The sequence below is a fragment of the Dendrobium catenatum genome, unplaced genomic scaffold (assembly GCF_001605985.2).
Source record: "Dendrobium catenatum unplaced genomic scaffold, ASM160598v2 fragScaff_scaffold_1575, whole genome shotgun sequence".
NCBI lineage: Eukaryota > Viridiplantae > Streptophyta > Magnoliopsida > Asparagales > Orchidaceae > Dendrobium > Dendrobium catenatum.
In genome coordinates, this window is record NW_021320037.1 from 384,433 (window position 1) to 401,798 (window position 17,366).

Genomic DNA, 17,366 nt, shown 5'->3' on the forward strand with positions numbered 1-17,366 from the left:
AGATTATAAAAATATAATTATGATTTTAGATTTTTAGAATAGAATAGAAGGAGTATGCATAGATTATGGTGTGTATATAAACTCATGGAATACATTCTTAGAATACTAGCAAAATATGTCTAATTATAATCACTGATCATCGCATGCAGATTAGATGGCTCTACCTAGGAATAAGGATTTATAATTTATTAAACTTAATCAGACTTACAACTATGTACATTGATCACACAATAAATGGAAATTGAAATGAATAATAATTTTACTAATTAAAGATTATTCATTGATAATTAAAGAAATCCAGGTTGAGCTATAAAGAAAATGTCAGTCCGGACAAACAACAATGATCTATCCATCAAAGTAGAAAAATGAGTGGAGAAAAAAGAAAAAGAAGAAAAAGTAATCTTGTTTTTGAGCTCTCCACATCGCTGGTCGCTAAGGTATAACCCTCTAAATTCAGAAAACTACGAGAGCCCACCTTTGATGCTTGCAGCGCAACAAAACAACCACATATACATGCTTTTATTAGCTTGGTGGAGGAAGTGTGTGCAGTCAAGGTTGTGAAAACCGGACCGGACAACGAACCGGAAGAGGGAGGGTTCACAGTACCAGGGTCGAACCGGATGACGTAATAAATAATATAATATTATAAAATTAATAAAATAAAAATCATATAATATAAGTATATGAATATTTAATAATATTTATAAAATTTTAAAATATATAATAAAATTTTATACATATAAATATCATTTAAGAATAATATATTTATAAGAATAATACTTAATATAATATTAAATATATAAAATAAAAATTTATGATCATTAATATAATATAATAATTAAATATAGACAATTTAATATATTTATAAATTTAAAAATATATATAATCAAAATTATAAATATAAATATCATTTAAAAATAATATATTTATATATTTATAATTAAATATATTTATAAGAATAATATTTAATATAATATATAAATTTATAATATATATTATAGCAATTTATAAATATATTATCCAAATTTGTAGCCCAACTAAGCAAAAATTTGAAGCCCAACTAAGGAAAAAATTTAAAGCCCAACTAGCCCAAATAAGCCCAAATTCACATTCTAAACTATTCATGCTACTTTTTTTAGTCCCACATCATAGGGAGAGTTTGAGGATGTTTCCTCCAACCCTTTTAAAGTGAGAAGTGCACTCTTTTTACAAAACAAACTATGTGAAGTTCTTTAAGATAATAACTTGCATGTATTGTGGTGATATTAATCATCATACTTAATAAAATATTTAAAAAGTATTAAAAAAAATTTAATTAACAAAAATATATATTTTTTAATTTTAATAATAAAACAAAATAATTTTTTTTATAAAACCGGTCGGTTCTTTCCCAACCGGACCGGTTCAAAGGTTCACCGGTTGAACCGCCGGTTCAATCCGGTTTGATCCGGTTTGATGCAGAGCGCGGTTTTGGACGCTTGATCGGACCGGCACCAGACCGATCACGGTTGAACCGGCCGGTCCGGTCTGATTTTCAAAACATTGTTGCAGTGCTAGCAACGAAGCAGGTGATCCAAAAGACGCATTTCGACGTTCATAGCTTACTGGAAAATTGCATATACACGCTTTTATTTAGCGTGGTGGGATGAGAATCCGGTACGACGCCTACGGGGAGGTGGGGTACTAATAAGTACCCGTACGTAAAAAAATAATTGTTTCAAAACAGGTATCCTTGTCGAATTCCCATACATGCTTTTATTAGCGTGGTGGGATGAAGTCACGATCACGGTGCCTAAGAATACTTAGCGTACACGCTTTTTTTAGAGTGGTGGGAAGGCCCAGACTTCTGTAGTTTTCCCCTAAACAAGTGAGACGTTGGGATGCTATCGAAATCTGGACTGAAGATACAAGAATTTGGACAAATTACAGGGGACTTTTGGACTTGAATTGAACTCAAATGAACTTGGACTTTAATTCACATAAAATCGAACAAAAAATGAATCAATTTGAATTTGAATTAAAACATAAATATTTGAACTTGATAGGAATGTTGAAAGAAAAATCAATTCAATTGAAGTGCAAATATATAATTATATTGACTCATCATATTGAACTATCTTTGAGGACAAAAGAACTTGTAAGCAAAACATGCTTGTATATAACAAGAAGACTGTAAGGAAACATCTCGGTCACAAAACCATTTGAACCATTGATAACTGACTTGCAACATTAGAAATAAAATAGTTTATAATATATAAATATACAGAAAATAGTATGTATTAAAATACATAAAATAGTAATATATAAATATACATAAAATAGTATGTATATATAAATATACATAAAAAAAAACTCTAAAAGAAAACATATAACTAATATAATCATTGCTATCAATTGCAATAATTATTAACACCAATCGCGTAAAAGATAAGTGCCAAAGTCTAAACAAGAATAAAATAGAATCTCAGTGCCTTTCTCTTTTCTGTTGTTTTGACCTGCTTTATATTACATATCTAAATATATGTTTTTTCTTTTTATAAATACATAGTAACTGTGATGTTAGTAACATAAAATTTGTTAAAGCAATAAAGCAGATAAAGAAAGCATTCAAATGATTGAACTAAAAGACAAAAATATATTGAGAATCTTGGCTTTAATGTGAGTGGAGATCAGAAAATGCAATGTTGCGTTGCTAGAGAAGGACTTTGTCTTGTAGTGGGTTGGTAGGCTATTAAATGTATGAAATAAAGATGAAGTGGCTACGGTATATATATATATATATATATATATATATATATATATATATATATATATATATATGCTTATATATAAGCTGGAATAACTTTGGTTGCACACAATGACATATATATACATAAAATAGTATGTATAACTTTGGTTGCATAGAATGACAAAAGGGAATTGCTATAGGACATTCACGTGAACAGCTTAGAAAAATGGCAGCATTCATGTGTTATTAGGGAGGTGACATGAAAGGATTTATATGCATTTGAACTGCTACCCATTCAAGTAAACAGTGTTTTTGTAAGGCTCAAGTAGGAAAGAGGCGTGAAGTTTGGCTTACTACTTGTTGGCGTGAGGAGCTGTTTGGCGGTGGGAATTTAGCCGTTTGAGTGTGGTGAGTGTCGGGCAAGACAACAGCTGAAGTTGGACGTTGAATGTGAAGGTTGCTTGGTGATGGGAAAAGTGATGTTTGAGAGGGAAATGGGAAGGTTGAGGTCGGCTTGCTGTGGGAAAAGAATAGGGTCCGAATGAAGCAGGAATTGGATTCGGAAGCCGAGAGGGGCTACAAGAGTGGAATTTTTGTTGGTTGAGATGGGATAAAACAGAGAGGTCGGCTTTTAGTTCGTAAGTGCAGAAGAAGAAAATACCTCGTCTCGGCTTTGTTTTTTTAACGATGTAGTAAAATCCACTAGCTGAGTTTGACGTTACCTTAGCTGAATTTGCGGTATTTAAAAGCAGGTTCAACGGATTTTAAGGGATTTTCGTAGTGATTCTTGAGGAAGAGCTCGATTGATACTAGGTAATCATATTTAATGCGATTTGATAATTCATTTTGACTTCTGACTTTTTATAGTAAATTATAATAACATTTAATGATTAAATATTACCATTAATATTAATATTATATTCGAATGACAACAATATGATGACTTCCCCAAAAGTATCTCAAGTTGCTTGCCTTTTATCTTGTTATGCGTGTCGATCTCACCGAACAATCATAATTGAACAAATTAATAGTGGATTTAGGGTATTGTCGATATTCCGGTCGCAACGACGCATTCTATTTCGCGATCGGACATCTTTTGGGCAGCGTCGAGGTTAATTTTTCTTGTTTTGCATGTCGTCTCATCGGGATTCATGTTTTGCCTTGGGATGCATATTGACCTTATCGCATGTTTTAATTTGAACAAATTGGATGTCATCTTTTGGTATTTGGGATGTTCTGAAGTCTTGGCGAAGTTCGTTTCGCGATCGGACTTCGTTTGAGGAACATCGAGGACCCTGTCCTCAGTATATGTGTATTCACCTCAAAATTCGTGCCACTACTCAGCTGATCCCAATTAATCAAATAAGATGTATATTTTGAATGTAATGACGTTCGAAACGCAACGACGAAGTTCATTTTGCGATCGGACGTCCTTTAGGCGTCACTGCACATTAATTTTGGTTGTTTGTCTTTTCTTTGTACTGATCTCATCCGATTTTACTGTGGGGAGTTAGGAGAATTCTTTATCCTGATTGTAACGATGCAGTCCATTTCACAATCAGAGGTCGTTTGACCCTTCAAGTCATGCGCCACACCAATGCTCACGCTGCTTAAATCGTGAGTTTTCTCCTTTTGCATGTGGCTTTGTATATAGGGGTCAACAATCACACATACAGATGAAGCGAGGCGTGCCAGTGTCATAAATTTCACAAAAAAATTTTAGTTGAAAACCCTGAGATGGGGAAAAAATCATGAGGCCTGACCCATTCAAAATGATTTACTAGTGTTTGTAGTCGATTACAAATAATGCCCTTCATCGGAGGAAGACCTTGACTAAATGTAGCAAATATACATCATATAAAGCACATTTCATGATGGAGTTGGAAGAATCCAGTGATATGAGAGTTGATCTCAAAATAGTGTTGGCCTGTTCGTTTGGCCAATAGGGCCGTAGTTGGGTGACTGAGGTTGGAGGGGCCGTAGTAGGGCGATTGAGGTAGAGGCGACATTGTCGAGTGATAGAGGTCGGAGGGACTGTATTTGACACACAACGGTGGTTAAATGTACCATAGTCGGCGGGCGATGGAGGTTAGAGAGACTATAGTAGGCGACTGAGATAAAGGGGACCGTTATCGAGTGTTAGAGGTCAGAGGGATTGTTGTTGGTGAACGAAGGTGGTCAAAGGGACCTTAGTCAGACGACCGAGGTAGAGAGGATCGTTATCGGGTGATAGAGATTTGAGGGACTGTAGTCGACATATGATGATGATCAAAGGGATTGTAGTTGGCGGGCGACAAAGGTTGAAGGGAATGTAGTTGACGAGCGACAAAGGTCGGAGGGACTGTAGTCGATGGGCAATTGTGGTTGGAGGGACCATAGTCGGTGGGCGATGTTGTCAGAGGGACTGTAGTTGGCGGACGACGGTGGTCAGAGGGACTGTAGTGGGTGGGCGACATTGGTCGGAGGGATTGTAATTGACGGGCGTCTGAGGTTGGAGGGACCGTAGTCGGCGGGCGATAGTGGCCGGATGGACTGTAGTCACCGATCAACTTTGGTCAGAGGGATTGTAGTCGGCGGGTAACGAAGGTCGGAGGGACTATGGTCGGCGGGCGATGGATGTCAGACGAAGGCCTAATGAGGGACTGTAGTTGGCGGACGACGGTGGTCGGAGGGACTGTAGTGGGTGGGCGACATTGGTCGGAGGGACTGTAATTGACGGGCGTCTGAGGTTGGAGGGACCGTAGTCGGCGGGCGATAGTGGCCGGATGGACTGTAGTCACCGGTCAACTTTGGTCAGAGGGATTGTAGTCGGCGGGCAACGGAGGTCGGATGGACTATAGTCGGCGGGCGATGGATGTCAGACGAAGGCCTAATGATGGCTACCGGATGTTAGTCCAACAGTGATGGTCGGATAGAGGTCTAGCGACGGAAGCTTGATGGGGAGGGTTCGCCGGCGGTGGTGTCGGGGTGGAGCTCCGGGATGCTTCAAGTCTCAGAGCTCTCTTGAGTCTCTAAGTATGATTTGTAAATATGGAGAAGATCCGGGGCAAATTCAGAGTGCTCCATCCAATGGTCCATATTGATTCCCTTGATCATGGAGCATTTGTCATGCGTTTAAGTGCCTTAATGATGTCACAATTAAGCAATCTAGGGCTTGTTTGATTCGTTTTGTCGAGTTGCTTGATTCGACTATAAGTATGCTATATTTGGGTATCATATGATCATCTAATTAGTGCATTAAATATTCTAAATATGCTCCGATCTCTTAATTTGGGCCTATTTGTGCTGGAATTGGATCGATTTTGGTATTGTTAAGTTTGTCTCATCGAGACATTCAATTTGAGTATAAATTGGAGTTTGGATGTTCCCAATTTAATTTTGGAAGTTTTCGATTCAGACATGCATCAAGATTCGTTCCTGATCATGATAATTTTTGGTGAAAAATCAATTATATTTTATGTCTAGAAGATATCATGATGTAACTTTGTACTCTCATATCAACCATCTTATATTCTATTGTTTGCTAGTGCAAACCTAGTGCTGTGTGCATGAAATCATACAAACATACAGAAATTCTTAGATCATAGACCCTTCACACAACTTTCATTACTAAGAGGAAAATTTAATATATGAAGAAGCTTGTGCATACGATAATTTAATAGTCATTCACTATAAGTAATGTGTCTAAATTTGAAATCATAAAAATATTCAATCAATTGTAAATTTTGATATTGTAAAAAACTAGATTGTATTGAAGTTGAAACAATATGAACCACACAAGCAAACGAAAAGACCAAATAAAAGTAAAAGGAATAGAAGTTACCAAATCAAGCTTCCAGTTACTATATTGAGATTTAATATCTTCAGGCTCCCACTTACCTAAAAAGACCAGAAAGAATTGTACATCCGACGGGAATTTATTTAGAAAATACTTCATTGAGTTGTTTTAGGTCTCAGATCCCTTTTTTATAATCATTAATTTTCCCTAGATTTACGTTAAAAAATTACTTAAAAATAATTATTGGTCATGTAATTGGTGTCATCCCCATAAGAGGCATAAATCGAGATAAGGGAGAATAAATGACAACTTCTATTGCACTTGATTCCATGAAAAACATTATTTAATCAGTTTTAGCCTTATAGGAACAAGTCTATCGTTGAACCAATCATCTGCAATACAACCATCGCAAAAGCAGCCACCAGCTTAACCCTTCAACTACAATTTTAGCTACAAAAGACTAGACTTCCACCGCCTGCAATACTCAAGATAAATTCCAAATTCTATAATCAACCACTTCAATACTCAAGATAAATTCCAAATTCTATAATCAACCACTTATACAGCATAACATTAGTGTAATACTCCAAACCTAAGAGAAAGGCAACAACCAGGTAATTTCAAAGGACCAGAAGTTCCCTTTGCCATTAACTCCCAGTAACCATTGTTGAAAGATATTCTCAAGTTCTACTCGTCAGAAACATTGAGAAAATAAATGATCTGAAAAATGTTTGTGTAGTTTTATTTTGTACTTATGTTATTTTGATTTAAGTGTTTAAATATGCTTGTAATGATATGACTTTTGAGAACGGGTGTGTTCTATTTTTATTCTAATTCTAGTTTTATTTAGTTTGTGCATTGGTCCTATTCAGTTCTGAGTTGAATGGATTTACATCCTTAGTGTTTGTTTGGAATTAATGTTATTTGGATATCAATTCTATAAGAGGAAGTTGGTTCTATTAACTTTAGTGACTATATAAATGTTTCGCTATTTAGTTAATGTGCGGCTTTAACAGTCCTATATTTAATCAACGACCCCTTTTATTCAATACTTTTTGAATTTATCTATTTTGCTACTATTTGGACTTATTCAATGGCAACTTTGTGGAGCTTTTTTGTGGGCCATCTACCTTTCGATTTCAATTGCAAAGACTACAGAGACTATCTAACCTAGAGGTGTTCATAAGTAGAAAATTGAAGGTATACATGATGAACTTTTAGCTTTTTAAACATAAGGTTTTCTTTTAAATCTTGTCTGTCACTGTTGGCTGTTGAATTTCTTAACGCATGGTGCAAGTGTGATAACCAAATTTCGATGGATATCATCTCCGGTGAGTGTTGTGTTTAGAGTTTAGAGTAAAACTTAAGTATAACACAGTCATTGCTGGGTCCCAAGCCCTGGATGAGAAAGGTGGAGGATTGCTTTAGGTAGTCGACAATCAGTGTAAAATTTATTGAACAATCATGACATGCATCTTTTAATATATTGTGTTAATGTTAGGGTGTTCCCTTGAAGCAACATGCTGCATAGCCTGAATACAATAAAAAATGTAGAAGGGCCGTTGCATTGGCTCTCGGTTGTAGTGTTTAATAAATAAGGGATCTCACATCATGGATTGATGTGGGCAAAGAAGCTATTCCATGATACGAGAATTATGATAGGTTCTCTTAGATGCAAATTAATGTAATTAATGGAATTAATAAATATTATGATTTATAGGAAGATAAATATTCTATGTATTCAAGAAATTAAATGGATTGGTGAAAAGGTTGAGAGATAGATTGTTTTAGATTTGAACTATAGTATTTAGGTTGGTGTCGTACCAGAAATGATGCATGTGTGATTATAAATAAGAGTTTGAAGGATAATGTTATTGAAATTAATAGAATTAGATAAAGAATTATAGATTTAAAGATTGTTGTTACAAAGATTATTAATATTATAAGTGCTTATACTCTTCAAGTAGGTTTGGATACGTGTTAAAAATTAAAATTTTGTAATGACTTAAAAGAATGAATGTGAAAAATACTTTTGAAAGAATTTTTATTAAGGAAGATTTAAATAGACATGTTGGTAGAGTGATACAAGATTTTAAAATTATTTATGGTGGCTATGGGCTTGGAGTGATTAATGAAAGTGCTAGAACCATATTATATTTTACTTTAGCTTATAATTTTGTAATTGTTAATAATCTTATTTAAGAAAAAAGATAGGCTTTTCATCATTTATAAGAATGAATATATTAAAACTCAAAATGATTATTTTCATATAAAAATAGATCATTTAGGTTATAAAGATTGTTAAGTTATAATGAGAAAAAGTTTATATACACAATATCACTTTATTAGTTTTGGACTTTAAGATAATGGGATGGAATATGAAAAATAAAGTAAAATATTATACTAGGATTAAATGGGTACATTTAAAGAACAATAAAAAAAAAATTGAGAATAAGATTTAAGATTTTAAGATTTGGGTTGTTTATGAGGAAGTTAATATTATGTGGTAATATATCGTGATTTTAAGAATATTGTAAAGTATGTGTTTGGAGTATCAAATGGAAAAATCTTATAATAGTAAAAGTAGTTGGTGCAAGAATCAAAATGTGCAAGAAAATATTAATAAAAATATTTATTATAAAAGTTAGTTTAGTTATAAAAGTTTCAAAAATTAGGAAAGTTATAGAGATGCCTGTAGGTTTTCTAGAAAAACAATATGCAATGCAAATAATTTAGCTTTTACTAATTTATAATAGATTAGATACTACAGAGGGTGAAAAATAGATGTATAAGTTAGTCAAATAAAGAGGTAAGAGAAGTAAGGATCTAATTCAAGTGAAATGCATTAAGGATGAAGATCAAAAAATATTTTTTTAAAGATGATATTTAACATATATGAATGAGATATTTCAATAAGCTTTTCATGATTGTGAGAATACGATTAATTTTTATGACCTTAGTACACTAAATGAAAATATAGATTGTTGTTTTTATCGTCATATTAGTAAAACTTAAGTTGGAGATAATCTAAAGAAATTGAAGTTGGAAAAATTAGTTGAACCTGATTATGTTCCAATAGAGGTATGGAAATGCTTATGTTATCGAGGTATTTTTTTAACTTATTAAACTTTTAATATTATTTTGAAGATTAAAAAGATATTATATCAGTGGAGGAGTGTGTTGGTTCCTTTTTTTAATAATAAAGGTGATGCATATGAGTATGTTAATTATTATGGAATTAAGTTAATGTGCCATGTATTAAAATTAAGGGAGGAGAGAGTAATTGAGCATATGTTATGACTAATGATATTAATATTTAACAAAATCAGTTTGAATTAATGCGGGGTAGGTCTACTATGGTTTATATTTGTTGAGAGGATATTAATATTTCTCAAAAGTAGGATCTACATGTGATATTTATTGATTTAGAGAAAGTGTATGATAAAGTTTTAACAGAAGTGATCTGGAAAGTTTTAAAAAAGGAGTTAATGATACTTATATTCAAGTCATTAAGGATATGCATATAGGAGTCATTACTTTTGTTCAAACACTAGTTGGTTTGACAATGTATTCTTTTATTTCAATTGGATTACATCAGGGATTTGCTTTAAGCCCATATCTTTTGGTCTTAGTCATGGATGTTCTTACTAGACATTTTCAAGAGGATGTAACTAGTGTATGCTTTTTGTTGATAATATTGTTATTGTTGATAAGATTAGAGATGGAGTTGAAAGAAAACTTGAATTATGGAGGTCAATCTTAGAGTTTAAAGGTTTTTGTTTGAGTAGATCTAAAACCAAATATATAGAGTGTAATTTTAGTAGCAATAGCTCTAGTGGTTAGATTGCGACATTTGGTGATCAAGTCATCAAAAAGAGTGAACGTTTGAGATATTTTGAGTATATTGTTCAAGCGATGGTGAGATAGATAGGGATATTATTAGGAAAATTCAAGTTGGTTGGTTGAAGTGGAGGAATGCATTGGGATTTTATAAGATGATGGTGAGATCTACAATGCTTTATATCTCCGAATGTTGGCCATTAAAAGAGAAGCATAAAATTAAGTGTTCTAGAGATGTGGATGCTTAGGAGGATGAGTAGTTTTACAATTAAGAGATATAATGCAAAATGATTATAGATGTAGAAAGGTTGGAGTATTCTAGTGGTAGATAAGTTTAGAGAGAGATGCTTTAGATGGTTTGGTCACATAAAACGTCGGCCTTCCGATGACCTGGTTAGGAGAATAAAATGTATTCGATCCGACCTATGTTAAAAAAGGTAGAGGTAGACCTAATAAGACTTAGTTAGAAATATTAGAAACAATATTTTTTTATTATATTTAAATGAGAATTTGACTCTTAATAGGATACAATAGAGAAAAAAGGATTTATGTAGTTGACCCCATATAATGGGATAAGGCTTGATGTTGCTGTTGTTGTGTTAAATTTTTTGTTTTGTTCTCTTCTAAATAATTTGTAATTGTTTTTGTGAGTGTGCTTGATTTTAATCAACTTTGTTACAATTGAATTTTTGTGCTTGATTTTAATCAAGTTTGTTACAATTAAATTTTCAATTGGAGCGTGAATTTCAATCAAATAGTAGTTTTTTGTGATTTTGAATTTTCTTTTGAATTTTTTTATTTGAGTGACCATTAAATAATCCGTTGGAGTAAAATATTTGAATTTTTAGTTCTCATAAAAAATTAGCAAATAATTATTTAATTGATGGTCTTTTGCATTGCTGTATTTTCAATTCGAATGATGTGTTTTTATATATCATATCATCTAGTTGAATTAGGAATTATAGACCCTAAAACATCCTACATCAACCACCAAAAGTCACACTTATCACTTCATTTATATATGATGCTCATTGGATTTTAACACCATAGTTTAAACCCTTATGTTCTAATCTTTTTTTATCATTGATGAAGTATTGTAGTAGATTGATCAACAGATCTCCTTGTTTCCACTAAACTTCAGACATCTATAGATAGCTACGTTTAGATTGAGATAGATAAATAAGGAGAGAGGTTAAAAAAGGAACCAAGCGGAGAGAGAACAAGGAATTAGGTTAGCAATATAGAGGAGGCCTAGGATTTAGCAACCATGATTTCATTTAACAAATAATGTTAATAACAATATACAAGATTGGATTTTTTGATCTAGATGAGGTTTTGTAACACAAAAATTCAAAACATCAAAAGAAAATACAACAAATGATGATCATATCCTTATACATGGAATACGAAACAAAGATATAGGCTAAGTATGACTTTATGACACTTCTCATAGATCAAATGAGAGAAGTGATGACCACGCTTCTAAATCAATATCTTAGGCCACAAAGAATTCTTTCTTAAAGATTTGAAAGATGATAGACATAATCATGTAGCTGACATGAATAGAAAATGGATATTTCTTAGAAGATCAAACAGCAGCTTTTATAAAAATGTAGGGACGGTTTCTCCTATTGATAAAAGTAGGGACGGTTCAATGCAAGGCATTGCCAATCATCATGCATATGTATTAATTCAATAAGCTTGATAGGTACTGTTAAATATAGTTTCAACAATATGATGAAGTCAATGTAGTCAATATGTGCTATTTTCAGCGAAACCAAGATGGAATCTAAATATCTCTCGTTAAATTTGAATAAAGCGGGAGGCAAACTAGAGCAACGGTTAAAATTAGCAACAATGAAAGATCATTTGTTATCATCTAAGTATACTTTAATTGCATCAACATATATTAGTTCCAGACTTGGGCACTAAATCAGGCACATACACAATCCCAAGTAGTCATCCAAATGATCATCCAAATCAAGTAATTCCTCATCAATTAGGGGTTCATGGTCTCCAAACTATTCAATTGAACTATCTTGGAAAGAAAGAAGATTTTAATGACACTGCCTAGTAATTTGATGTTATGGTGCTTATGGCATGATCAGTGCTGGAGGATTAAGTCTAGGGATTGGAAATGTAGCAGTCATTTTGGTATTGGTGGAAGAGGATTGCAAGAAAATTCTTCTTTACAAATAAATATCTTGCAATCTAACATCTAGTTTTTGTGTTTGAACCGTGAATATGAAAGTTGCCTTCATTCCAACATTCAATATTGGTAACCGTAGTATCACTGATCCAGTTGTAAGAAAGATTTGGAATGTTGCTACATATGGTAAGATTTGGAAAATTGATAAGGACACATTTGCTTGTGATTATAGACTTAGTTGGGCTCATGAAATAGGTGAGATACGATTTTCATTTTCTTGGAAAGATTTAGTGTAATAATTTATAAAAATATTGCAAGAATTATTAATGGAAGGTGTTTTAGAATAATAAAGATTTGTTGTGGTAGTTTATGGAAAAATATGGAAGAGGAAAGTTGAAAGAAAATATTTGAAACTATGAACAGATTTTTGGAAGTAGATTTTGTCCAAAATTAGGAAGGAGGCATGGGATGCTAGGTTGAATTGGTGTACTTACATAAACTACAGAATTTATTTTATCCTTTTGAGAAAGGTGAGAGCTATGAGCAAATATAAACAGCTCTTTATATTTCTTTCGTTGGGATACTGTATTTCCGTATTCACCTTTCTCTAGTTTGCAATTTTAGACATATTTTATCTACTTTGTTCAAATAATTTTAGTTCTATTTTGGGGTGTCAAGGGGTTGTTCTAGCCCATTTAAGCTCATTTTTTAGGCCTTATAAAACCCGTTTTTAACTTCGGCTATCTCTTATTTATGATGAGCTTTGGTACATTACCTTGTAAGATTTATTTAGGCTATCTATAATGTAATATGCTTCTTCAATAAATATTAATATATAACGTGATAAGCTAGTTTAGTCTAATTAAAGTTAACTTAACATATTGAATCAAGTGTGAAATGAGAGTATTGAGCCCCAAAAATTATTTTTATTTGTTTTTTTTTTAATTTATGTTAGCTCGATCAAAATTTAATTTAAGCTAACTCAAAATTAAGTATATTTATATAATTAATTTATAATATAAGAATTTGTAGTTTTTAATGAAGAGTTTTTTTTAATGTTTATCCTCATTTTCTTATCTTAAGTTTGAGTACCTTGATGATGGATGATGGGGAGGATCACATTTAGTCCTTTGAATGGTTAATGAGTTTATGGGCTAGTTTTCAACCGGTAAGATAACTCATTTTAGCCCACAATCATTAGGGACAACCATTGAGGCTTTTAGTGGGTAGGGCTTATGGGCTTATGATCAACCCAACCTACTTGATAGCCCTTGTGCAATTTTATAACTATCATGTGACCTGACGTGTCTTTACCCCCCTTGTGGTATTGTGATTAGGCTATCTTTCAATTTGCATAAATTAAGTTGAAAGACGCTAAAATAAGTCATTTATTTCTTCTCATCAAGAAAATGGGTTTGCTTTCTTTTCTTTATTTTTTCATATTTTTTTCTTATTATGTACGCTTCTTTTTGTATGCTTGCTATATTCGTTAATTAGTTATTAACGTCATTTTCAAAGTTTAAGATAGTTGCACGGTAAGTTACTTCCAGAGTTTATCATACTTGAGATGTTATTGAAAGGTTTAACCGATGGGTTTCACAACCATTTGAATTCTGAATCGTCTGCTTTCCTTTGTGCTTTTCACGAATCACAGCTTGTATAAAAATTTTCTACTTGATCTCTTTTGTATTTTAATAGTACTTTGAGTGCAGTTTTTTAAGCCTGCTGTGCATAGCCTTTTGTCCTAGCTGTTAAAAGCATCTGGCCGAATCAAAGCTTTGTGAACTGCACATTACATAGCATTGAGCTCAAGTGAATATCATTTTGATTGGTCTCTTGAGAATGTGGAAATCTCGCTTTGATTTGTCTAATACTTAAATTATTGATAACATATTTAATTTTTTAGTTTACATTGGTTGGAATATTTTATTGATTTAATATTGTAATGGGATCTATAACGCACTCTTATTTTTATTTTTCATGTAATTTTTTTCATCAGATGCTTTCCCCTACTTTGTCTTCTTTTCTTCTTTATACATCTTCTTTTGGATGCTTTAGCCTTCTAGTAGTGTTGTTTTATTTGTTCATACTGCTTTATTTGTAATTCTAGTTAATTATTTCTTTATTGTATTTTATTGCTTCTCATTTCTCTTTTGCGCCTTTTATCATTTGATTACGTTTTAAATTCTCATTCGAATGTTAAAGCCATTAGATTGTTAAAGCTAAAAATATACTGAAAGGCAAAAGCTTTAGTTGAATTTTTTTGCTATAGTAAAGTGATATCTTCTCCAGTGGAGCAAAATATACATTGTTCTTCAGTTTAGTTGGCCCCTACCCCCCTTACAATTGTTCGCTAACTTGATAGTTTGCGCAAGGGCAGCTTCTTCATGACGTAGTGAAGTTGTGCTATATGGCCATTATGAGCTAATATTCTATGAACTGTCTACTTCTTACAATAACTCGATAAAATATGGATTTTTGCTAACCCGAGATTCCTGATTTGAGCCAGACATGCCCCACATGTGCCCTAATTGTGCAAAAAATTTACTCAGTTATTGATGTAGAACTATGAATGCTATAAATGATTGATAAAAGAATTTGCATGCTTTCAAGTGAGTGCAATAAGAATTAAGACGTTAGCCGCTTAGAGAAAATAGAAAACAAGAAAGGGGTGCATTAGCTTATAGGCCAAGTCACGCAATAATAGTTAGGATCACAAAACAATTAGAAAATTCAACATAAGCAAATATAGAGGATTTCCAATAACATCCCTAGATTAACAACGAGATTAGATGCATAAAAGTCCATCACTCATTCCCTATGTTTACTAAGCTTTGACGGAGAGCTTTGCAAGATTCTTTATGATTGATACACTGCCACAATTGAAGGAGAATAGGAAGGAGATTGAGGAGGGGGAAAGAGTTCACCCTTGTCTTGGCGTGGTGGTGATTTGCCGTTGAATGGTGTAAAGTTGTTCTTCGATGGCTGAAAGAGAGGATATGATATGCTCCAAGTATTTCTCGACGGAATTATGTACGTCCAGATTGACGTCAAAGAATGGTGATCGGAGGATGTTGACAAAGCCTTGTTTGTTGTAGACGAAACCGGAGTCGAGTTCAGGATCGGCCATGCATAAGATACGTGGCATTGAAGTATTGTGGAAGACGTTCTTTTGCTGCCCTTGAGGATTCTCCTTGGGAGAAAGAAGTTTCTCCAAGGAATCAAAGAAGAAAAAAGGTATGGGAAGATGGCCAGCCAGCGTAGGAGGCTTGGGGGAGTTTAGGTTCAGATTTTGGTGGAGTTAGGGTTAGGGGAGGGCCGGCTAGGTTAGAGAGGGAGGTGGGGAAATATGATTCAGATTTTAAAAGGTGGAGGATGGAGGGAAATTAGGTAATTGTTTCCCTAATTAATCCTCTAAAGATGAAAGGGCTTGAATTATTTTCAATGGAAGAGGCTTTATGTTTGGAAAGTAATTAAAATTTAAATATGTTGGGCCCGGGGGCCAGAATCGACATACCTACACGACTGCACGCTACGGGGGCAGTCTCACCTAGAGAGCAGAGCAAGGAGAGGGGCGGGCGGTATGAAGAAGTGGGGAGGGTTTAGGAAAGGGACTAAGACTTGGAATCCCAATAAAGTAGGATTTAATTCCAATCCAATTCAAAATTGAATTAGATTTGAATTGAAGGACTTTCCTAAATTATTGTTCATGTTTTCTTCTTACGAGGAACCCACCCATGCAAAAGCTTTGCAATTGAAATTGCTGTTTGTTCTCACTGATACAACGATATCGAATTCTTTCTGAGAGTTTTCGTTCTAGATATATAATTCTTTCTGAGTGTTTTCTTCCACCAAAATTTAGGTGGTATAGTTGCGCTTGGCAAGTTTGATGCCCTCCATTTGGGTCATCGGGAACTAGTGATACAAGCATCAAAGGTTGGGATTCCTTTTCTACTTTCTTTTGCTGGAATTGCAGAAGTACTTGGTTGGGAATCCAGGTTTGTTGATAAAATCCGTGATACTTTTCTTCTGAACTAGTTACAAATTTCATTATTTTATTACTTTGAACATGAGATGTTAGCATTATATTTTGTCTTAGGAAAGCATCCTTTTATAGCTTGCGACTCATGTTTATTTAGTGCTCCTCCAAGGCATGACTTATTTCCCCTATTATATAAACAGGAGATCATCCTACAAAATAAACACACCCCTCTTCATGTATTAGCCTCCAACATGCTAGCATGATTGGCCAATCTAATCATATCATGACCTGGCTCAGAACCTAGTAGTCCCAAGACGAGAGTAGGTGGTTAGATGGATACAAAGGTACTTCTGCTAATATTAAATAATTTTAAAATCATTATTCATAAAGTTTCTAATAATAACAAAAGTTTCATTCCATTCCCAAATAACAGCCAATTTACTATTGTTTGTACAACATGATATAACATGAATAACTTTCACTTGTTGCTCCACATTTGCGCAGCACAAACTCTCTTCTCTCACTCTTAACTCTCAAGATCCTATTCTATAAATATTGATTAAATAATAGTTGAGTTATAAGCACTTAGTGGATAAATCATAATTTTAAATCATAATAATACAAAGAAATTGAGAACCAATATGTATGTTGGTTCTCATAAATAAATTAATATAAATTCACAGAATATTTCATTTTATTCAAAGAAGAAAATGTATTTGAATATTTTCTTATGCAATAGTGAATAAGAAAGGTCCATATCCTATCTTGTCATATGAGATATTGTATCATATCCTATCCCACATGAGTATTGTCTAATTGTATCATTTAAGATACATCTACATCTGAATCAATAAATTTTTTTCAATCATGGCAACAGAATCATTTTATG

The 17,366-nt window shown here is 33.3% G+C and overlaps 1 protein-coding gene across 1 annotated transcript in view; it reads left to right on the top strand.

The window, feature by feature from the left end:
- LOC110116463 (FAD synthetase, chloroplastic) overlaps positions 1-17,366 on the top strand; it is a 52,376-nt gene that overhangs the window by 8,957 nt on the left and 26,053 nt on the right. Inside the window, exon 3 of the mRNA XM_028700708.1 lies at positions 16,358-16,493. Coding sequence (XP_028556541.1) covers positions 16,358-16,493 — 136 coding nt within the window. The remainder of the gene's footprint in view (positions 1-16,357; positions 16,494-17,366) is intronic.